This window comes from Electrona antarctica, assembly GCF_951216825.1.
Source record: "Electrona antarctica genome assembly, chromosome: 5".
Classification (NCBI taxonomy): domain Eukaryota; kingdom Metazoa; phylum Chordata; class Actinopteri; order Myctophiformes; family Myctophidae; genus Electrona; species Electrona antarctica.
Window position 1 is genome coordinate 58,367,805 of NC_136810.1, and position 25,491 is coordinate 58,393,295.

Consider the following 25,491-nt stretch of genomic DNA (forward strand, 5'->3'; position numbering starts at 1 on the left):
TTATTAAAACGGTTTTACAATAACACAGATTGCTCCATGCAGCACTTTCCTCTTTCCACTGCTGATCATGTCCAGCCCATGTAAGAATTAAGCAATATCGGCAAGTTAGCTGACGCGCGACGGGGTGTTTAAAAAAGAAAGTTTGACACATGCTGCATAGACGCATCAACATGGGAACCAATGCCGCCGTCGCCGGCGGCTGTTTGCTTAACGATTTTGACAGCTACGGCGATTGCGTCACAGCTGCCGTACTTCCGCCTAGCGGAGCCGTCCAGAAAACAGTCGTTGCTTAAAGTCCCTATTATCTCTTCGCCGATGCGGCGCGTTGGGAGCTGGTAGATTGGCTGTTTTCACCAGATCGCCCCCAGAAAAGGGACGCTATAGGGGGGGTTGTCATGGTATTCTGGATCAATTGGAAATTGATAAGGCAATAGGAGTAGGGAGACAATAAATATTCTAGGTGGAGATGTTTATGCTTTAATGTACTGTATATGATATGATGGGGAGAAGTACAATAATTTATAATACATTTTAATAATAATAATAATAATAATAATAATAATACATTTTATTTATAACGCACTTTAAATTTGAAGCAAATCTCAAAGTGCTACAAGCAATATTTAGAAATATTTAAAAAGAAAAATAAGAATAAAAACAGTTAAAACATTCTGTGGAGGCCATCGATATTGTCCTTTTCTTTTTGCTGAGGTTTGCGTGATCTGCGCAAAAGGACAGTTAACCCATTTTGGGCGGGAACCCCTTTTGGTGTTTTAAACATTATGTTATAATTTAGCTATTGAAAAATAGCAGATCTACAAGCTCATAGCGTGCCACCGAGTGGTGCGCTACGAGCTTGTAGGTCTGCTATTTTTGAAAAATCGTGAAAATATTTATTTCAGAAAACTGGAGGATTTAGAAGGATTTTTAAAATTTTGAGGTCAGGCCTAAATGGGACAAATGATAAGGGACAATATCGGTGGCACCCAACTGTAAGCAGCTGAGAGGTTAAAAGAAGCACACGGGGCAGCTTAAAAGTCCAACTAGGATCTGATCTCAGGTCAAAATGGGTTAAATGACGAGGTCGCTCTGAAACAACTGAGCTTCCTGAAGAGGTAAAGCCTGCTGTCCGGTCTCCAGTGGCCTGTTGCTGGAAAGAGTTGTGAAGGTAGAGTTGGAGATCTATCATCCTGGAGATCTATCATTATGTTGAGGTGGTCGAGTCGTCATTGTGATGTCACTCAGAACAGGCCGGCCACCTCCATATATGGAGATCTAGGGGGTTTCATGTGGCCACGAATTCTGGATTGGCCATGGAGCGTGTCACGAGGCGTGACGGATGCGACACGCAGGATTTCATAGTAAACTGCGGTCGCAATAATTCTTCCTCAGGGCAGGTAGGGCTTTCACTTCTAGTGATTTTTACTAGTTGACTAGTTTACTAGTAGAGTTGTTTAACTACCTATTATGTAAAATAAAATAATACTAATTTAACATTTAAAAACTGTGTACATTGGTGACTAACTAATCTAGCTGATCGTGAGGCCTACAACAAACAAACAAATGCTTCATTTTTTCTTATCAACTAGTACCAACGAGGTCAACTAGTGGATTTACTAGTGGACTAGTTGAATAGTCGACTAGTTGCTTAAAGCCCTACCTCAGTGTTCAAGTGGTTAAACATCTGACCAGGCTACTGATTCCACCCTCATGTTATTCTGCTTAAAGCCCTACCTCAGGGTTCAAGGGGTTAAACATCTGACCAGGCTACTGATTCCTACCTCAGGGTTCAAGGGGTTAAACATCTGACCAGGCTACTGATTCCACCCTCATGTTATTCTGCTTAAAGCCCTACCTCAGGGTTCAAGGGGTTAAACATCTGACCAGGCTACTGATTCCTACCTCAGGGTTCAAGGGGTTAAACATCTGACCAGGCTACTGATTCCACTCTCATGTTATTCCTTTTACAATACTCTGCTGCCCGGAGCCATTCGTCTCTCTCATGACTAAACAGCTGTGCCATTTAGAGCAATGCGCGCGCGCACACGCACACGCACACGCGCACGATAAGTGAGTGTGTGAGTGGTGCAACTCCGTGCACCACTAAACAGCTGTGCCATTTAGAGCAATGTTTCCGCACACACACCGCGCACGCGCACACGCACACGCACACGCACACACACACACACACACACGATAAGTGAGTGTGTGAGTGGTGCAACTCCGTGTGGGGGGGGTCCCCGGGCGGTCCCCGGAAGTTCCAGACCCACAGGACCATGGCCAGGAGGGTGCCGGCCTGATTCCGGGCGAGCCGCCCCACGTCCGAAACGGTAGAGAAATTAGAGTTACCATGTGTGGGTCCCTCTACTGTACTGTACTGTACTGTACTGTACTGTACTGGCACACCCGAAATCATCATATATACAGTTAAACCATTTTGGGCAGGAACCCCTTTTGGTGTTAGCATTATGTTATGCTTTAGCCATTGAAAAATAGCAGATCTACAAGCTCGTGGCGCGCTACGAGCTTGTAGGTCTGCTATTTTTGAAGAATCGAAGAACGACTGACATAGAAACATAGCTTTTTCAGAAAACTGTCAGGATGTAGAAGACATTTTTAGAATCTGATTTCAGGTCTAAATGGGTTAATATGTGCGTGTTAGGTTGCGCACAGGTGGTGAAAAACAACCATGCTATTTCCGTGCTCAGACCCAGGCACCCAGGCACCCAGGCAGGCAGCCAGACACACACACATAGCTCCATAGGGAGTGGTTGCACCACTCAAAAAAAAAACCCACAACTGCTCAAGTGAAGCTTGAACCCGTTGGTTGGTTGGTTTACTCACGATGCCATGGAGCTCGGCCACTCGGCTGCACAGGTCTGGCCTCTGCTTCTGCAGCGCCACGTAGAACGGGTTCCTCAGGATGTCCTCGTCATACACGGCCATAGGGAAGTCTGGAGGAACTCCCTCTAGAGGAGGAGGAGAGACAGAGACAAGTCATCATACACGGCCATAGGGAAGTCTGGAGGAAGAGGAGAGACAGAGACAAGTCATCATACACGGCCATAGGGAAGTCTGGAGGAACTCCCTCTGGAGGAGGAGGAGAGACAGAGACAAGTCATCATACACGGCCATAGGGAAGTCTGGAGGAACTCCCTCTGTAGGAGGAGGAGAGACAGAGACAACGTATCATACACGGCCATAGGGAACTGAGGAGTCTGGAGGAACTCCCTGAGGACGAGAGACATGCAGAGACAAAACGAGGAGGAGGGATGAGGGAGGACACACACACACACACACACACACACACACACACACACACACACACACACACACACACACACACACACACACACACACACACACACACACACACACACACACACACACACACACACACACACACACACACACACACACACACACACACACACACACACACCACTAAAATGTGGAACGCCCTACCAACAGTCATTAAGACATGCAAATCCCTTGACTCCTTCAAAACCGCTCTCAAAGGGCACCTATACGGACAGCTGCGATTCGAAACTGGCCCCCGTAAAATCGGAATAACGTGTTCCTTCCACGTGCTACGTCCGGCCCGGGGAAACTCCCCCCTCTGTCAGGTGAAAAGAAGCAGCTTGGACTCCTCATGCATAGAAGGAAGCATGAGGTCAGTCCGCTGCCCCCCTCAGTTTGGCAGAGGAAGTGCAGCGCCCAGGATTACATTAGATAATTGACACTGGGGGAAAAAAATCGGTTGAAAAATCGTGGGATAAAAAAAAATAAGTTTGCCCTGCCGCTCTGGTTTCCTTTTGGGATCACCTGCAGTCCCCCGTCTCGTCACAGTGTGACAACACACACACAAGCAAACGTCACATCACATCACCATAATCAAATGATCATCATATTACCAATAGCGGCAATAACAAACAAAATAAGCATAAAATATTTCAGTCACGCGAGAGAGACTCGGAGTAGAACCGCTGCTCCTTCGCCTGGACAGGAGCCAGAGAGACTCGGAGTAGAACCGCTGCTCCTTCGCCTGGACAGGAGCCAGCTTAGGTGGTTCGGGCATCTGGTTAGGAACTTAGGATATCTCTCGGGTGTCTCCCTAGGGAGGTCCTCGAGGCACGTCCCACTGGGAGGAGGCCCCGGGGCAGACCAAGGATCACGTCCCACTGGGAGGAGGCCCCGGGGCAGACCAAGGATCACGTCCCACTGGGAGGAGACCCCGGGGGGGCAGACCAAGGCGCAGTTGGAGGAAAAACATCGACTCACTGGCCTTGGAACGCCTCGTGATCCCCCCAGGAAGAAGTCACTAATGTTGCTCTGGAGAGGGAAGTCTGGAGCACTCTGGTGGAGCTGTTGCCCCCGCGACCTGACTACAGATAAGCGGTTGAAGATGGATGGATGAAAGATTTCATAATACCATTTCATATTTCATCAGGCATAATTCATAGCAAAAAAAATAATCATAAATCATAACGTAAATGTCCAAATGGCTTCAACAACTGGTCAATTCCCAGGTTTTTGTGTGTGTGTGTGTGTGTGTGTGTGTGTGTGTGTGTGTGTGTGTGTGAAGCAGGGCGTTGCTAAAAAAAAAGGGAACTTGTGCTAAGCATACAGTACCTACCCTGGGTAAATAAACATTACAAAAAGGAGGGAAAAAAGTGGTTAAGTGAGTGTGTTGTGTTGATTCAATCATAGCTACTGTAGCTAGGTGATGGTTAGCTCAGGTTTTAACCCATTTTGGCCTTAAAAAATGTCTTCAAAATCCCGACAGTTTTCTGAAAAACCTCATGTTTCTGTATCAGTGGTGCTCAATATTTCACGTCAAGGACCCCAAACAGTATATGTAATATGCCTCCGCCCCCCCATCTGAAAATATGTTGTTCCAGGGACCTCCCCAGAAGCAAAGATTTTAGTTAAAAACGTTCGCTCTGAAGTCTGAAAGAATATATTCAAAGATTTGTGCTACATTTTCACGATTTTTCTAAAATAGTAGACCTACAAGCTCGTAGCGCGGCACTCGGTGCCGCGCTATGAGCTTGTAGATCTGCTATTTTTCAATAGCTAAAGTATAACATAATGCTATATATAAACACCAAAAGGGGTTCCCGCCCCAATATGGGTAAATGAAGGTGCAGACAACAATTTACAATTTAGGCATACGCTCTTAATCCAGAGCGACTTATATTTAGGCAAGAACAACATCATCTTGTCTTGCGCAGAAGACAAAATGTCAATATCGTAGAGCATCTCAGAGTAGCGCTGGAGCAACATGCAGTAGGAAGGAAGACAGCCGTTTGCGTCCGATTAACTATCTCACAGAGACAGCTGTGCAGCACAACAGAGAGAGAGATATGTGCCCCGTCATCATATCACAATGTCAACATCGTGCAGAGAAACACACAGAAGACATAGGGTATTTTTTCATTATGTATGTATCCTCATATCCAAGAAATAAAGGGGATTCAAGTTTAAAATTGCCTTAGTTTCCCTTTTAAGTTCCACAGGAAATGAAATTAGCTAAAACGGATTCAAAACGAAAGAATCGTCAGGGCGACGAGAGGAAGGGGTGACTGTGACAGTCATAAAACTACTGGTGTTGCCACTGTTGTGACACAGGATGTTTCTGTGAAAATGGTACAAAGACGAATGGAAAGAATATAACCTAAACATTAAACAACACACAATATGAAGCTTGTAGAAGAAAGGCTATCCATTGTTGCATGACAAGATGCTAATTCCTAACACATTGAGAGCCCACGCAAAACTGCCAAAAATCACTTTCACCTAGAAAAAACATTCACATTTTTTATAATTCAGCCGACTGTGGAGACACATGCTGGAACTTTTTACTTTGAAATGTTTTATAGTTTCTGAGTTATTTAATTTAAACGCCAAATGCATTCTCAATGGCGAGAATATATATATATATATATATATATATTTTTTTTTTCAAAGACGTCCACAGACGTCTTGGGCTATGCACGTGCGGTAATACCCACAGACGTCTTGGGCACAAAATGTGTTAATTAACTGGTTTGAGAAAAGATGTAACACATAATAAAGGCATTTGATTTGGCCCGGTCATACAAATATGTGGCCAACATTACTTAAAACGTTGAATCACATAAAACTATTTACTGGACATTGATCATAAATATAGTTTGTAATCCGTCTTGTAGTAACTCTCAACGTATCTTTAGTTCATTAAAACTTTTTTTTGTGCGACAGTAAATCATTGCTAAAGTGTTCAGTAACACCATCTCCCCGTTACATCTCGTCAGCTCTTTACTATACTAAAAATTAATGCAGGTGGAATTCCAATTTCACTCAATCAATCCCCTCTCTCCTGATTTGGTGAAGTTGGTATCCAGACCTGAAAATGTATTTTCTGTTTAACCCCTTTTGGTGTTACTATTATGGTATGCTTTAGCTATTGAAAAATAGCAGATCTACAAGCTCATAGCGCACCACCGAGTGGCGCGCTACGAGCTCATAGCGCGCCACTGGCGCTACGAGCTTGTAGGTCTGCTATTTTTGAAAAATCGAAGAACGACAGACATAGAAACATAGCTTTTTCGGAAAACTGTCAGGATGTAGAAGACATTTTTAGAATCTGATCTCAGGTCAAAATGGGTTAAAAAAAAAAACATTTCAGTTACACCCCCTTAAATAAAAGGTATGCCATTGCTGTCCTGTATCAAACCTGTGGCTTCCATCCAAGCGTTCAAGAAGAGGCCACATCAACAAGTCTCTATCATCTGTGACCATTTATACTTACGTACTATACTTGTTTGACCTGCGCGCGGTCAAAGGTGTATCGTCATGTCAGTCATGCCTCGCAGCAGCACTGCCAAAGAGTTTCCAGAGCTCTGTGGCAGCAGACAGCAGAAAAATACCTTCTCCTCACACTGACTGAGCTGCAGTATATTATGGTAAAGCTAAGCGTGGTGAGAAGAACGTCACACACACACACACACACACACACACACACCGACCACACGACAGTTCATCTCTGCAGTCTGCTCAGCATCAGAAAACGCTTTAAGAATGTGCCATGTGACTGGCCTGGTCTACTGGGCCTTGAGAAACCCAACCGGAGAGAGAGAACCTCTCCTCTCACTCGTGATCCTCAGGCTCACGGCACATTTTCTGGAGCCAATGGAATTTCCATTCCACCCCCCCACTCATTTTTAAGCTGAAAACTGAGTGCTATGTCATGGCGGCCGTGGAAAAATGAGAGACGGCTTCTTGAACAGTCGGGGAGACATGACGGCAAGTATTTATTTGCGACGCGTCAAGTCTCTAACTAAAAAGGAGCATGCTGCACTCAGTCAGAAATGACAGTCCAAAACAACAGCAGCAGAAATCCACACTTTACAGGGGATGTCACGTGTGTGTGTGTGTGTGTGTGTGTGTGTGTGTGTGTGTGTGTGTGTGTGTGTGTGTGTGTGTGTGTGTGTGTGTGTGTGTGTGTACACAATGCACCAGCCACTGGCATGTCTTTAACTGTTTGCTGAAAAACCCCATGTCAGTCGTTCTCAAACATTTTCATGTCAAGGACCCCCAAGATTATAATGTAATTGGCCGCCGACCCCCATCTGAAAATGTCGTTCCAGTGACCCCCACCCAGAAGCAAAGATATGAGTTATGATATGATATGAGTTGGCTCTGAAAGAATATATATTCAAAGATTTGCACCACATTTTCACGATTTTTCAAAAATAGCAGACCTACAAGCTCATATAGCGCGGCACTCGGTGCTATTTTTCAATAGCTAAAGTATAGCATAATGCTTAAAAGTAAAACACCAAAAGGGGTTCCTGCCAAAAAATGGGCTAAGTTAAAATTCCTCAACACCAGACTTTTTATTTCTTTATCCCACAATTTTTGTAACCCATTTTCACCCGGTGCCAGTTGCCTAAACTGTAATGCTGGGCGCTACCCTCCCTCTGCCAACCTGGGAGAGCCCAGAGCCCCGAACTGAGCTTCCTTCAATGCATGAGGAGTGAGCAGGCGGCCGCTTCTTTTCACCTGACAGGGGGAAGTTTCCCCGGTTGGCCATAGCATGTGGAAGGAACGCGTTAATAATTTCCAATCCAACCATTTCTTTTCCCCTCCATCAGGCGCCCCGGCTGACCAGGGGGAGGCTGTATTAGAGACCAGGACTACTGCATGTGTTTTGTGAGGGTACCACTACCTATAGGGGACACGGGGAGGACAACATGCAAACGTACTCCACACAGAAAGGCCCTCAAGTCAACACCATACTTGACTATAGCAAAACCACCATGGTTTATTTTAGGGGTATTTCACTTCCCTAACACAAGTCTTGTAACGTCTACTCAGGCTTCTGTGCATGCACATCAGACAGACAGTCTTTAAGTTGCTCTATTCAACATGTAGAATGATATTTGATATGTTTTCTTTTTTTTTATTTTATCGCGCCTTATAGTTCCTCAATAGAAATCCACTGTAATGTCGTTAAACATAGATTGATCAAAACCACCCGTCCTTCTTGGGAACCCCCTCAGCTGGGGGGGGGGGGTCCCCGACTCCCGGACCCCACTTTGAAAACCAATGCTGTGGACAATACTAGGGATGCACCGAAAGGGAAATTCTTGGCCGAAACCGAATACCGAATATAGGAAACAGTTGGCCGAGAACCGAATACCGAATATCCGAATTTTTACTACCTGATTATGGCAAAATAAATGGTTATGGCAAAACGTACCTTAAATAATAATCACTATTATGGGTCCATAAAACATTTAATCAGCTCTTTTGAATGCATTCATTGCATACACTATTCGGTGATATATTTTCTGCCTATTCGGGCCGAAACCGAATAGGGCAGAAAACGCATTTTTAGACATTTTCTGCCGAATATTTTCTGCCGAATATTTTCTGCGGCCAAATATTCGGTGCATCACTAGACATAATACATGCATGTCTGAAAAATAAACCCATGATCAGCAATGACACATCTCTGGCAGGCTGTAGCACGATGTCACAGCGGACCAAATGCCCATAATGACATAATTCACTTGCTGTAACAGGGAAGCATTGTGTCATACTGTCACTTTGAATTATCACTAGAATTATTCTTGTGATGCACATCATGGACTGGGCAGGTAGCCCACAACTACTCACGCATTGCCAACAATATGACAAAATCATGTAAAAATAAAAAAGAACATACCTAAGGTAGTCATTCCTATAGGAATGGTTACTGGTGTTAACACGTGCTGTCAGATATTTGGTGCTCAGTACAAGGCTTAAAATAAACAATACTTTACCCATGTGTGTGTGTGTGTGTGTACTTTATATATCACTTCATCTACTAGCAACAGACAGACAGACAGACAGACAGACACATAGCTTCATTGATTCAGTGATTCACAGATAGATAGATAGATAGATAGATAGATAGATAGATAGATAGATAGATAGATAGATAGATAGATAGATAGATAGATAGATAGATAGATAGAGAGAGAGAGAGAGAGAGAGAGTAGATAGAGAGAGAGAGAGAGAGAGAGAAGATAGATAGATAGATAGATAGATAGATAGATAGATAGATAGATAGATAGATAGATAGATACTAGAGAGATAGACAGACAGACAGACAGACAGACAGACACAGACAGACAGACAGACAGACAGACAGACAGACAGACAGACAGACAGACAGACAGACAGATAGATAGATAGATAGATAGATAGATCACATCCCTATACACAAACATCTATCCAGCATCAACGCCTGGTTTTTGTGACATTTATTTCATACAGTACAGTTACATTTCTCGCGAGCGTCACCCCGGCTAAAAAAAAAAGAACAGATCTACAAGCTGTCAACGCGTCCTGTCCGAGACGCGTTGACAGCTTGTAGATCTGTTCTTTATTTATTTATGTATTTCCCCGTGCAACACCGTTCTACAACCCCCCTTCATTTAGCCAGGCTAACTGTACTTTACCATTCAGACCACAACAAAAACAAATGACAGCTCAGCTAATAATTAATAATGGCGATGCTGTGTTTGATGTGTTTTTGATCAAAGTGAAACAATGTAACTGTAACAACATTACACACACACACACACACACACACACACACCACCACCACCACCACCACACACCCATATGTCAGTGTAGCTACAAGTTAGCATGACCAGCTAGCAGCAGCAACCTGCTTGGGTTCCTATAATCTTCTCGTCAGATCTGTGTCTGTCAGTGCACTCTAATATAATGTGACTTTACAAAACCACAACATGCAGTGAGTCAACAAGCTGTGTGGCATTTTAATATCAATCTTAAAAATGTATTTACCTGCTTTTAACAACAAGTTATAGTCCCAAAGTGAGTCAGATCATCCAGGTTAAGCAGCAGCATTGTTGTAGATGTCTCTCTGTCTGTCTGTCTGTGACTGTCTGTCTGTCTGTCTGTCGGCTCCATTGATCACATCGATCATCAGCTCAGGGTTTTCCTCTTGTGTGTACAGGGGTTGCCAGATACCAGAAAAAAAGAAGTCCCCAGTCTAGTCAGCACAATGGTCGGGTTGCCAGATACCAGAGGTTACAGTCAGCAGAATCAGTACAGTACAGTACAGTACAGTACAGTACAGTACAGTACAGTACAGTACAGTACAGTACAGTACAGTACAGTACAGTACAGTACAGTACAGTACAGTGTGAGCACAGGAGGTCTCACAGGGTTGCCAGATACCAGAGGTTTCAGGAGAATGTGTTCAGCTCAAATTAAATAAATCTTAAGACCTCTGCATGGCAAAAAAAAAAGGGAATCAAACTGAGTAAGTAAGTGACAATATGATGAGTGGCTGATTAATTTAATAATATAGTAATTACTTGAATTATTCAATTAATAATGTATCTCCATGCAAACACCACAAACTCACCAATTGATTAAATCTGAACGACTATTATACAATGTGTCAGACCAGTGTCAGAGCTCACAACGTGTCGCGCTGCGACGCGTTGTGAGCTTGTAGATCTGCTATTTTCAGCAAGTGTAAAAACAGTCATTACGACGGCATCAAGGCCCACCAAAATACATTGTAGTCGACTAAATCACCTGTAGATTCAGTCGACAAAAATCTTCTGACATTTAGTCGACTAAAACTTAGACTAAACACTAAAACATTCCAGGTGACAAAAATGTGACTGAAACTAAATGAAAACCATTGAAGAGACTATGACTAAAACTAAAATCTAAATTTGCTGCCAAAAACAACCCTGATTTCAGTTAATAGACACTTTCATAAGCTTCCCATTCTGCTTAATTCCATGTTGGTGCATGACTCCACCTGCTGGTGAGTATGGAGCATCGACATTCTCTGTACTGGGGATGAGTGAGTTTTATTGATTGATTGATTGATTGATTGATTGATTGATTGATTGATTGATTGATTGATTGATTGATTGAAAATGTATTAACAGTTTGCAGAATATGGATACATTTCACATGAAGGCACGACTCAATACAAAGACTGTGGACGACACACTGATAAAGCATTACACTTGTTTACTACAGGGTCCACCATTTTCAATTCATCCGAATATTTAGAGACGTACAAATATACACTTCTATATTAGTGTGTGAGTGTGTGTGTGTGTGAGTGCGTGTGTGCGTGTGTGTTGCCAGTTCGAACCCGGGCTCCCCCAGAGTTAGTGTCGAAGTGTCCTTGAGCAAGACAGTACTAAACCCCTAATTGCTCCCGATGTGCAGGTAATGGTGTGCCTTGCATGGTTTCCGCCGCCATCGGTGTATGAATGTGTGTGAATGGGTGAATGTAATGCACAATCTATATGTAAAGCGCCTTGGATAAAGGCGCTATATAAATGCACCATTTACCATCCACTTCCTCTATCCTCTTATCCTCCCACAAGCTCATTTCCCAGTGCTCACACAAATCATCAGCACAAATCCTTATCCTAATAAGCACATTGGAAACACATTGTTCTTTCTTTTATGCTTTTATTCCCTCCACAAAGCTCACAGCAAAGTCGGTCTATATTAACCATACAGCCCAGAGCAAAATGCTAGTCAGAAGACTATAGTGGCAAGAACATACAGGCAATACTGGTAGTAGGCCTCAAATTTAAGCCACAATACATCAATATGAAATATAAGAGTTTTTATACTTAAAGATGGAGTGCCGTGATTTTTTTCCACCCTAAAACATGATCAGGTCTTAATTATTGTTATATAAGGAGGTATAATTTTTTCAAAAAAGTGTACAGTATTTGTTAATATGTGTTTTTTTTGTGGGCACGCCCACCAGTTCATTAAGTATGCCTGGTTTGCCTGGTGGGTGCACTGGGTGGTGATCCACCTGAACTGAAGCCGCACCCACAGCTGTAGTTGTATGATAAAGGGGGAGGGGTTAGGGGAGGGGCTGATAGTGTGATGTCACTATATTACTGTTTTCTTTTTTTTAATGTTTTTTTTTGTGGCTTTTGCCTTTATTTTATATATTTTATGGAGGGACAGACAGTAGGCTGACAGGAAATGGGGAGAGAGATGGGGGGAAGACATGCCGTTGGGATCGGGAGTCGAACCCGCGGCACACTGCCAGACTGGATTACCAGCCAAGGTGCCTGGACCACTGAGCCATGGCCCAGGCCATTACTGTTTATTTCATTGCCCCGTTTGACTGTCAAGGGTTCAGCTTCCAGGAAGAAACCCTAAATACAAAGTTAATACACCATTGCACATAAAAACGACTCCAGGGTGTCTAATGAAGTACTGTCACGTCATAGACACATGAAAAACTGGAAAAATAGAAATATTGTGGCACTCCCTCTTTAAGGCTTCCTAACACATACAGAATAACTTATGCAGAGACAGTAATGACATAATTGTTGATTGGTATTTGTAATGTGATTACTGAATTTAAGAACAGTAGGCCTACTGTACATTACAAATGTGTAATGCTTCACACATCGTCTTGTGTTAAAAGGCATGGCAATATCAGATTACAGTATAGATAGAATAGAATCCAATCTCAAAATATAAACACAGCAGAGGAAATACTAACTAAACAGCATAATATACAATAACAATGAATACATTATTCATATAGCTGCAGGCAGCGACAAGGCGGGACCAAGTTATAAGACAATAAGCAATAAGAACAATATGCACAAATAAGCCATGGAAGCATGGAAGACAAAGGAAGACCATGTAATTGTGACAGGGTCAGTTACAGTTTTAATCGTGCAGGGCGGGGGGGGGGGGGGGGGGGACCTGCTCCACATTGTGAGCTTGTAGATCTGCTATTTTCAATATATTTTGTACACATTTTGAACTTGTGAAATGGCACATTCTGCACAATGAGTACTTTTACTTTTAGTGCTTTAAGTATATTTTGATGCCGATACTTTTGTACATTTTCAATTCCGTACTTTTACTTGTAACGAAGTAGTTCTAAATTGCAGTATTGGTACTTTTACTTAAGTAAAACAATTGAGTACTTTTTCCACCACTGTTCACTGGAGTCTGTTGTAGAGAGAGGCCATTTGAAAATAGCTGCAATATGAGTACCATTACTTTTAGTACTTTAAGTACATTTTGATGCAGATACTTTTGTACTTCTAGTACATTTTGAATACGGCACTCTTACTTCTGAGTACATCTACAATGCAATATTTATACTTTTACTTTTGAGTACTATTTCCACCCCTGGTAAATACAGAGGCCAAATTGCATGTATCGTATATGTGCAAATGTACTGCGACAGAAAGTACACTTCTCAGGGCCATAATTTCTGTGTGGCTTTGTGTGTGACGTCATTCAAGTAATGGGAAGTGTCTTATTAGAGCTTAATTAATATTAATTACAATTACGTTAACCCATTTAGGCCTGATGTCGAAATTCAAAAAAAAAGTCTTCTGAAAGAATATATATAATCAAAGATTTGTGCCGTATTTTCACGATTTTTCAAAAATAGCAGACCTACAAGCTCGCAGCGCGCCACTCGGTGGTAAAGTGCTACCGGCGCACTATCATATCTTTTTTTGTCTTGTGATAATACCGTCTCTTTTCCTCATACCTGTAGGTTTGCCCACAGACTCGTTCAATGATGACATTAACCTCCTCCCATCCGATCATCCGGCTGTCCAGATTTTCGGTTCTGCGCCCTGCCGCCGATTCAAGACTCGCACGCTTTATGCTCACGTCATTGAGGATCGTTGTCTCTGCCCATCTCACATACCCACCTAGCCTATACACCATAATATAAGAGTTTTGTTGTATCTTATCCTTTCTCTTGTGTTCATCAAGTCTTTTCAATATGTCTCTGTTGGTCATGCCGATTTTGATCGATCCGTCCTCGCCTACGAACACATAGATATATCCTTTTAGTTCTGCATCGTTCAAAAGTTTTTTCTTTCTTTTCTCCTCTTCGTCATCACTGAGGTCACTGACGTCACTGAGGTCATCGCTAGGATCATTATCTGGGGCACCACTACTACTACTACTACTACGATGATCCCGATTCAGCATTTGCGTGCCCACCCCGACTGCACCATGCTTGACCGCTTGTCCTCCCGCACCGAGCTTCAATGCCGTTTTCGATGCCGATGTCAGCAGCTGTTTTGTCGACCCCTGTGCGATGGACGCGGTCGCCGCCCCGATCGAAACCCCGCCCATGGCGTCCAAGCCGAGGCCCAGGCCCATTCTCCCCACGCCCACGATCACGTCTCCCACGTCCTCTGCGTCTCCGAGTCTCTGGATGTTCCTGTAGATTCCCACCGGTTCCTTGGTCACGGCAGACGCCACCGTGTCCGTCAGGGCCCCGGCGTACATGGCCGCCACGGCGGCTCCCGCGGGGCCGAGCAGGCTCCCCACCGCCCCGCCTCCCAGCACCATGGTGCTTCTGGTGGCGGACACGTAGGATCTCCTGGCCGCGTCGTCGTCTCCGGCGATGTCGTGGATGACTCCTTTGACGTGACCGACGACGGGGATGCTATCGCAGACGTCGGAGAGAAAGCTAAGAAATGACATCTTTGAGGCTCCTCTGGATCCTCTGGCCTGCTCCTGTCAGTCTCTCCTCAACAAGCCCCGGTCCAAATGAAGATGAAGACTATGAGGAGCAACCTTGATGGAAGAAGTTGAAACAATTAGGGTCCAAAAAGACTGAGTGCATGCACTTTTAATTCAGTGTACACATACAGTAATGTGTCTGACACTGCAACGCTAACCAGACGCCCATAGAACTTGTGTCTCATTTCGCACAACTTAATGTAAATGCACCCGAAAACTCACGAATAGGCTGATTTTCCAGTTCTTTCTTGTTTCTTGTGAATTTCTTGTAAATGGCCTCTTGAAAAAAAGCACACACACACACACACACACACACACACACACACACACACACACACACACACGCACACACACCTAAGTGCACTGACTGCGTTGTTGTTATACTTTGAGAGCTTCTGCCTTTAGAGTTTAGACTGTTTCCAAAGTCCAAAGGCTCAGGAAGAAAAAAAAACAGCATGTAATGGAGCAACTACAGTAGTCCCTAATGGATGTTTTGTTTAAACAGTCCCATGTTTCTCCATGTCATATCAAATATGTCTGGTTTCATCCCTAATCATTTTACTCCAGTAGCCTATTTTGTGATAGTTTGTGACTACAGTATGTTGTTTCCATTCCACCCCTATTTGATGTCATCATGTCACGTTGATTTCATGTTCTTGATGGCCATAGCTCAACACAATACTAGACCTTAAAGGACAACTTTAGTTTTTTTCAACCAAGGTTCATGTTTTAGGTTGAGAAAGTAAAAGAGGAGTGTATTTCTTTTTTAATTTTAGGGATTTTAGCAGTTTTTGACAGGGGGCGGGGGCATTCGAGCATGGGGCTAAATATGTATTTCTTTACCAAATGTTATAGCAATTTATTTTTTTATTATTTACTATAGTCCTACTATAGTCCAAGAAATTACATCTGGCCACAAAAGATCACGGGATCTACTGAATGTGTCAAACTGACATATTGAGCCTTTGACACACAGTGTGGCTTCCCCCCAGTAGGCTACCTTCACATTCAGTAGATCCTGTGATCTTTTGTGGCCAGATGTAATTTATTGGACTATAGTAGGACTATAGTAAATAATTTAAAAAAAAACTCGCTATAAAATGTTGTAAAGAAATACATATTTACTATTTAGCCCCATGCTCGAATGCCCCCGCCCCCCTGTCAAAAACAGCGAAAATCCCTAAAACGAAAGAAAGCAGCAAATGAAAGAAAAATAACACTCATCTTTTACTTTCTCTAATAACAACCTAAAACATGAACCTTGAAAACATGAACCTGAAAAAAACTAAAGTTGTCCTTTAATCTGAGTTCTCTACAGCAGTGACCTTGCATTCTCCCTTTCTAGTCCTCTCACAGCTGCCATTTAAGATAGCGTGGCCATGTGTTGCCATGATAGCCGTGTTGTTGTTACAAAAAAGGGGAGCCACGAATCATTTAATACTATGCAAACAACAAGAATCACACCCGTGTGATTCTGTATCATCATCATACAACATCGAGGAGGGAATTCGGTATAGATTAGGTAAGGTGATGTACTGATGATGACAGTAAAACAAACAGTGTCAAAACAAACTTAATAAATTAAATTATCTTTGTGAATTCATGTGAATTCATTAAACGAAAGCCCGATAGGGGAATCAGTACCAGAGCCACCACTCGAGGAGACTGCGAATTAAGTGCCGCACCGGGAAACAACATTCGGCCAAAATGTCCTCTCAGTACAGGGTTGTGTAGCATGGAATGGCCTTCCTCTGCGTATAAAGGGATTGTGCTACATTTCCCTCTTTTAAATGCAATCTGAAAAAATGGTTGCTTGAAAACCAAAGCTGCAACCATTCGTGATTATTTTAGGTGTATTTTTTTTTAATGCTGTGTTCCCTATGTAATGTTATGTAAATGTATTCCACTGTTTGACTGTCTGTTTTTTCCGTTTTGTGTTTCCTGCGAGGACTGCGGATGAAAATTAGCAACTGTGCTATATCCGGTGTATTTACGTCCATGTGTGACGTCCATTAATATGCATTGTCCTGTCCAAATAAACAAAATAAAGTAAAAAAGTAAAAGGCCTACAGTATATCGCCTGAAAAACATCTCTGACTGTGAGAAGAGGTCATAGAACTGGGTGAAGGGAAGCAAGGCTCATATCGCTCTCATAAGCCAAATTCCAATACCCAAAGATCTCGGCCACTCGCTCACTCACACTCGGTCACTCCAGCATGGCGTGACCTGATGGCCATAGCTTACCTTTAACCCATTTTGACCTGAGATCAGATTCTATAAATGTCTTCTACATCATGACAGTTTTCTGAAAAAGCTATGTCAATCGTTACTATGTCATTAATGTACCTTAGAGCTGTTGTGTGGAAATAATAAAAAGTTCCCCCATTCTGTGTTTCCTATAACTAGAGGTCTGAAAAAAATCATTAACATGGTGAAACACATCTCGATGATGTCATCAAGATGTGTTTCACCATGTTAATGATTGCAGACCTACAAGCTCATAGCGCGCCACTCGGTGGCGCGCTATGAGCTTGTAGATCTGCTATTTTTCAATAGCTAAAGCATAACATAATGCTAAAACCAAAAGGGGTTCCCACCCAAAATGGGTAAAGCCATGGACAATGCTTCAGAACTATTTTTTGTAACCAAACTTATATGCGATGTCATTTCTGAATCTCAGTCACAATACTTGTATTCTCTAATTGAAGAACCTTCACTAAATTATCTAACCTTTGGATTAGTTCTCTAAATTACCATATTTGGGGTTCTTTAAAAAAAAAAAAGTATTATCTGCCTTGGTAACTAAAGGGACAGTGTACTCATATCTTCCTGATTCTTACTATAGTTTAAAGGTAATATTCATTGATTCATTGGATTCCTCATGGTTATCGAGTAATATTTAAAAAAGTATTTTTCTTATCATATTTTACTTATCAGTCCCACTTTGAGAACTATTGCTATAGAGAACAACAGACTGTATTATGATGAGAGAGAGGTAAAGTGACTTACTGTGTTATTATGTCGGTGTTCCAGACTGTCTGAACCAGCACAGAGTTGACAGCGCTCCTCTTAAAGTCTGGCAAGCTCATATAGCCACTCCTCCCTTCTCTCAGCTCATATAGCCACTCCTCCCTTCTCTCAGCTCATATAGCCGGGGAGCCACAGGCCCAAAAGCTCAAGGAATAGAGAGTACGCACATGCATGCTTTTCCCATCAGGACACGCCCCCCTCATCTAGACTGAGTGGCAAAACATTGAGCAGCATGGAGTGTTGGAGTTTGGAAGCACTCGTTGGAAATCACTCAACCGTCCTGCGTAACACCTGTTTCTAAATGTCACATAATGCAGGAGGCAGCAAAATGTTGTGTTATTGAAAACAAACACTTCCAAACTCTGACATAATCAAATGCAGGGCGTTTCTTGACAGAAAGTAGCTCATAACGTTTCTATGGTGGACTTTTATGAAACAAAAACTTTGCAGATAGAAAGGATAATTCAAGCTTTTCGTACAGCTGCAATGCTAGTGAGTTTCACATAGTTTAATGCAATCAGACAGGACTTTTCTGTTTGGATGAATGGGCTGGCAAGGCCAGAAAGTAGTTTTTTGCCACTCAGTGGGCGTTCTCGCATAACTTCCAGGTACGATGATGTCACGCGCATACCCTCTATAGGGTTTAACCAGTGATATGTCATGCCATACTTTTTTTTTGTGTTTTTTGAGTGGTGCAAACCACTCCAACAACCAGCTTTGTCTGTACCCGTGTACCCAAAAAAATTAGCATGGTTACTATGGTCACTGACATTACGTCAGACCACAGCTGATCAGGCTATATAAGACCGTGCACCACTCAGTTCACACGGGTGTGATTTTTTCTATTCACTTGGTCATTAGGGTCCACAGAATGAGAGGCCTGCTCTGCCGGAAACATCGCGGAAATGGCCATTCACTCCTTGAAAACGTTAGTTACTAGTTACTTTGGCGATTTAAATTTTGATTAGAAAACAAGAGGAAAACCACCCATTTTCAACATTTTACTATGTCATTAATATACCTTAGAGCTGTTGTGTGGAAATAATAAAAACGTCCCCCCATTTTGTGTTTCCTAGAACTGTAATTATGAAAAAAATCATTAACATGGTGAAACACATCTTGATGATGTCATCAAGATGTGTTTCACCATGTTAATGATTTTTTTCAGACCTCTAGTTCTAGGAAACACAGAATGGGGGAACTTTTTTTATTATTTCCACACAACAGCTCTAAGGTACATTAATGTTGAAAATGAGTGGAATGCCCCTTTAATCACTTCAACCCTATACATTTCGGCCATTTGAAAATCTACAATCTACAAGCTCACAATGTGTCGCAACTCGACGCATTGTGAGCTTGTAGATCGGCTATTTTCAATAGATTTTTTTTACACATTTTGAACTTGTGAAATGGGACATTCTGCAATATGAACACTTTTACTTTTAGTACTTTCAGTACATTTTGATGCCGATACTTTTGTACTTTAAATTAAACTCTAAATTGCAGTATTGGTGCTTTTACTTAAGTAAAACAATTGAGTACTTTTTCCACCACTGCTAAAGACAAACATTAAACCTGTATATAGGAGGGGCAAACACACATAAAAAGTACGGCATGACATCACAGGTCCTGTCCAATTTTGGGTGACTGGCTCCCCGGCTAATAGTGAGCAGCTGTGTTTGTGCCTGCCCTGCCCTGGCTGCTTGCCTGCCTGTGGCGTGTGCCAGAGTTCTTGTGTGCGCGCCCCTGGCTGCATGAATGCGCTTTACAGCAGATCAGGCCATTTACAAGAAATGCCCCCCTGTGTGTGTGTGTGTGCGTGGGGAGGGGAGGGGGCCCCCCTCTCCTCCCCTCCCCTCCCCACGCACACACACAGTCACATACAACTGATTATGTATACGGGGGAACTAATAATAATACATTTGATTTATAACGCTAACTTGACATTCTTGCAAATCTCAAAGTGCTACAGTGTTTCAAACTAAGTACATCTACACTCAATAACTGTACTTAAGTGTACCTTATTGTTTTACTTGAGTAGGATATCCATTTTTCAATAGTTCACGCACGCACGCACGCACGCACGCACGCACGCACGCACGCACGCACGCACGCACGCACGCACGCACGCACGCACGCACACACACACACACACACACACACACACACACACACACGTGTGGGCGTTTCTTGAAATTGCCTGATCCTTTGTAAAGGAAGTCCACACACACACACACACACACACACACACACACACACACACACACACGCACGCACGCACGCACGCACGCACACACACACACACACACACACACATGTACACACACACATGTACACACACACACACACACACACACACACACACACACACACACACACACACACATTCTTGAACACAAACAATAGTGGATGTGCTTGGAACTCGGAAAACTCTACAAGTGCTTCAGGATACAGATCACGGGTACAGAAAGCACCGCCTTCTCCATATATGGCGATTGTCAATTATTGCAGAAGTAGTTTACATTTGTAGCCAATCTGTATAATAGCATCCTTAAAAAAACCCGGTCGATGCCAAATTTTGCACACACACTCCCTGGATGCAAACGATGAACCTCTTCCACAAATTTTCCAGAACTGCCTGTAGCGCTACCAGGAGGCCGACTTTTTATAAAACACATTTTTTTTATATTACTCCTCCAGATTCTATGAATGAAAAAATCCCGCAAATTGTTACACAGTATCTCTATAGTCATGACTCATGTGTTCAAGACGGATCTGTCCATATTCCATCCTAATTGGCTAACATTGGCTTTCAAATTTTGCAGGATTGGTGGATTTTTGCAAAACCCATTTTTGGGAAAAAAATGCCTCAAAACATCCAATTGCCATCCAAGGCGTAAGAAGAAATGGCACCCTTTTCACATTGGCCTATTATAGCGCCACCAGGAGGCCACAAAAAAAAGAAAAAAAAAATCTTTTTTAAAAAATAATTTCACGATTTTTCAAAAATAGCAGACCTACAAGCTCGTAGCGCGCCACTCGGTGGCGCGCTATGAGCTTGTAGATCTGCTATTTTTAAATAGCTAAATTATAACAATGCTTAAAACACCAAAAGGGGTTCCCGCCCAAAATGGTTTAAGATTATTGTAGCAGTCAATTTATATTGGGGGTCGGGAGGGGGCGGGGCGGGGGTCCCGAGACGTTGCCAAAGCATTTTCGGGGGTCCCCGGCCAAAAACGTTGAGAACCCCTGGTTTACACCGCAGATATGTTGGGTGCGTTCGGAAATGCGCACCGGGAATGTGGTGGACGGTGACGTCACAGAGTGCGTTCAGTGTGCCTTATTTACGAACGACCACAGCTGTGACGCATTCACACCGGACGACCCCAGCTTCGGGGTAGGGTCGCTCAGTGCGGGCACTCGGCACACCCGATGTGCAGTGCACTGGATGTTCGAACGACAACGCACCGAGTGCACTGAATAAACGAACGGCAAGAGAGCACACCAGTGCGTTCAGGGCGCATTTCCCAACGCACCCGCTGTCTCCGCCTAGGAAATGCGTTGCCTGCGACCATGAGACCATGAGTCTATACCAGGGGTGCCCAAAAGGTAGATTGCGATCTACTAGTAGATCACAAAGGCTGTGCAGGTAGATCACATGACATGTCACATGCTACATAAAGCATGATGACATTTAGACTTGTTTTCCTTATAAGTTGTTAATGGTATGGTCAGATATTATGCCAATTATGAAAATTGCTCAACATATGCAAGTTAGCATCCGGCAGTTTCTACATGCTGGGGAGTGGGGACCCATACTAAACATTTCTAACATGTCCGGGTTCACATTCTGGCTACTAGACTAAGACTCAACACTGAGAACACAGTCTTCATAAATCGTACACTAACACCAGCAGCCTTCACATCTACAGTATGTGGTATCTGGTAGACACCATACACTGTACACGGAGACTTAACCAACCACTGCTGGGTCGCAAGACAAAATTCAGTGTGAACTGACAATAAAGTATCATATCATATCATATCATATCATATCATATCATATCAATGATCCATCATTCATCATCACTCACCACAATAAGCAGGCTGAGGCAGATCAGTAATAGTAGTAGTTTATGTGTGCTTGTGGTTGCTGAGGTTCGTTGTGAGTTGTTGGGACAGGGTGGCTGTACTGCTTCATGACTGGCATGATGACAAAGAATGTCCCTATATGTAGGCTCTTTCTTTCTTTCTTTCTTTCTTTCTTTCTTTCTTTCTTTCTTTTGCCAGCCAAGTCTATGGACTTCATGACATACATTTTCACCCACCCAACCAGAACTTTGAACATTGTGTTGCATTTTAAGATGCAGTGAAAACAGGCAAAACAGTGTCACAAAACCCATGTCATATGGGATTTGTGGAGTCTTACCTCACAATCCACAGGCAAATCAGAGCACTTGTTTGGGACCATCTCACACCAATCACAGTCTAACATACTGTCCTCCACCCTCCCTACTCCCCCCAGATATGCTCAATGGATCCACAATGAATAACAAGAGACAGTAGAGACAGTCCCATTCACACTCAAGGACAGGAATAGTTACCATATGCATGTAAATGTCAGCAGGACATGGACAATGGACAGTAGTTTAGGGCAGTTTGAGGTGAATTATCCATGTAGGCCTACTGTGTTAATGGTAATTTCAGCAATCATATTACATTCTCAAATAGCCCACCATCACCAGGGATTAAAACACAGACCAGAACTCAAATTTGGTTTGATACTCCTCACACACATTTAAAATTCCACCAGACTAGTTTTGGGCACAAATGTTCTGTTCTCTAGTGGTCCAAGGTTTATTATTGTTAGAAGTTTCCGAAAGGAAAAAGTTCTTTGAATAAAATGTATAACTTGTGAACAGTCTCTGAGATAAAGCTCATCTAAATCTAATTTAGGCCTACAGCAAATCTGCAGGTCAAATTTCAATGAAACAAATAATAAGATTGGAAATTAAATTGCATATCAAGACGTGTTTATTTCAATCTGCTGCAGTTGGGGGGCATGTTCCTCAGAGACAATACAGTAATAAGTAACATTCAGCAAACAATATAACAGTTTTAAACAGTATCATAATAATAATACAAATCAGATGCAATGAAGCAATTATGTAGATGGATTGATGCAGGGGGGGGGGGGGGCAAAATGGCAGAAGAAACATAGGCTCTAACAGACTCCAACACAAGTCACCACCATACTTTTCTGTTCTAATATTGTCTCTGAAAACTCTTGACACGGTGAATAAGAAATACCACTAAAAAAAGAACAGGTCAACAGTATGTTAAGCTTGCAATTAATCAACTTGGTGTTTCTAACATGAAGCTCTTGTCATACTGTTAACACTAAACAGATGTATCATTCATATGTGTGCGCTCATGGCATGTCCGGGCGCTTGATGTAGTGAAACTCTTTCCACACTGATCACATCCATATGGTTTCTCTCCAGTGTGAATTCTCTGGTGGCTTTTAAGGCTTGACATCACGGAGAAGTGTTGTCCACACTGATCACATCCATAGGGTTTTTCTCCGGTGTGAATTCTCTGGTGGCTTTTAAGGCTTGACATCACGGAGAAGTGTTGTCCACACTGATCACATCCATAGGGTTTTTCTCCGGTGTGAATTCTCTGGTGTTTTTTCAGGTTAGACATTCCAGGGAAGTGTTGCCCACATGTATCACATCCATAGGGTTTCTCTCCAGTGTGAATTATCTGGTGGCTTTTAAGGTTGGACATTTTAGAGAAGTATTGTCCACACTCGTCACATCCATAGGGTTTTTCTCCGGTGTGAATTCTCTGGTGTTTTTTCAGGTTAGACATTCCAGAGAAGTGTTGCCCACATGTATCACATCCATATGGTTTCTCTCCAGTGTGAATTCTCTGGTGCCTTTTAAGGCTTGACATAATGGAGAAGTGTTGCCCACACTGATCACATCCATAGGGTTTTTCTCCGGTGTGAATTCTCTGGTGTTTTTTCAGGTTAGACATTCCAGAGAAGTGTTGCCCACATGTATCACATCCATAGGGTTTCTCTCCAGTGTGAATTCCCTGGTGGCTTTTAAGGTTTGACATCATGGAGAAGTGTTGTCCACACTGATCACATCCATAGGGTTTCTCTCCATTGTGAATTCTCTGGTGGCTTTTGAGGTGTGCCATTTGAGAAAAGTTTTGTCCACACTGATCACATCCATAGGGCTTCTCTCCAGTGTGAATTTGCTGGTGCCTTAAGAATGCCCCTAAAGAATATTTAATTTAAATATAAAAACAATTTTGAAATCTGCCACTTGAATTAAATTGACTTGATTGATTGATTGACTGACATAAAAAGGGCCTGTCAGCTCAAACCCATAATGCAATACTTTGTTTTCAAGAGTGTTGCTGTGCACAAATGTCGGTAGATTACAAATGAAATACAAAACAACTCTAGGCCTACCTATTCCATTTATCCCCTTTCCCATTCCAAGTGCATTTGTCTTAAATATAATGCCAGCACCGCTATTCCAAAGCCATTTTCAGCAATGGTATTATAATGTTTTCATTGGGTAGATCTTGTTGAGCTGGTCATTTTGAAAGTAGCTCTCAAGTCAAAAAGTATGGGCACCCCTGGTCTATACTGTACAGTACAGTCCTAGTCACACACTTCACTCTGCATCATTAATCTATATAGAAGTGAATATTTGTACGTCTCTAAATGTTTTGATGAATTGAACATGGTGGACCCTATTGTAAACAAGTGTAATGCTTAATTGGGTCGTCCACTCACAGTTAACAGCCTTTGTATTGAGTTTGTGCTTGAAATGTACTGTAATTCTGCAAACTGTTAATAAATATTTCAATCAATCAATCAATCAAATCAATGTCAGTCACACATACAGGACAGTGTTTCTCAAAGCAGGGTCCGCGGACCTCCAGGGGGCCTTGAGTCCTATAAGGGACGTGTGTTGGTTATTTTGTTCAGCTAGGATGTGGAATAGGTATTTTTTTAAGGGAAAGAAAAGAAAAGAAAATCACAGCCGTGTGAAGTGAGGGGCACTAATATATTAAAGTCCATCTCTATCTATGATTAGGTGATGTACTGGTGATGTAAAACAAACACGGACAAAACAATGTTATTTAATGTTTGTGTTAGGGACAAGATTACGTAAATTTCCCTTCATTGTCGATGGCATTTTGTTTTTTGACAGTTTGTTTAACTCAAAAGAAACATTAAACCTGTATACAGGCCCCTGAAAAATAAGTTGGTGAATTAGTTTTTTAAGTGGGTGAACTTTCTTTCTTTTTTTTTCCACTTTTTTACTTTTTGGTCATGTTGATTTACATTTTTCCTAA

The 25,491-nt window shown here is 42.5% G+C and overlaps 2 protein-coding genes across 2 annotated transcripts in view; both read right to left on the reverse strand.

Moving 5' to 3' along the window:
- Nucleotides 1-10,452, reverse strand: part of ankrd27 (ankyrin repeat domain 27 (VPS9 domain)) — a 62,671-nt gene extending 52,219 nt beyond the window's left edge. Inside the window, exons 1-2 of the mRNA XM_079501708.1 lie at nucleotides 10,345-10,452; nucleotides 2,845-2,969 (exon numbers count right to left, since the gene is read on the reverse strand). Coding sequence (XP_079357834.1) covers nucleotides 2,845-2,946 — 102 coding nt within the window. The 5' untranslated portion in view covers nucleotides 2,947-2,969; nucleotides 10,345-10,452. The remainder of the gene's footprint in view (nucleotides 1-2,844; nucleotides 2,970-10,344) is intronic.
- A 3,537-nt stretch (nucleotides 10,453-13,989) lies between these two features.
- Nucleotides 13,990-18,109, reverse strand: LOC306923157 (uncharacterized protein). Its single transcript, XM_079501185.1, has 2 exons — nucleotides 18,088-18,109; nucleotides 13,990-15,132 (listed from the first exon to the last, which is right to left on the reverse strand). Exon 2 carries the CDS (start codon nucleotides 15,037-15,039, stop codon nucleotides 14,026-14,028), a length of 1,014 nt encoding a protein of 337 aa, XP_079357311.1. The 5' UTR covers nucleotides 15,040-15,132; nucleotides 18,088-18,109; the 3' UTR covers nucleotides 13,990-14,025.
- Between the last annotated feature and the right edge of the window lie 7,382 nt (nucleotides 18,110-25,491).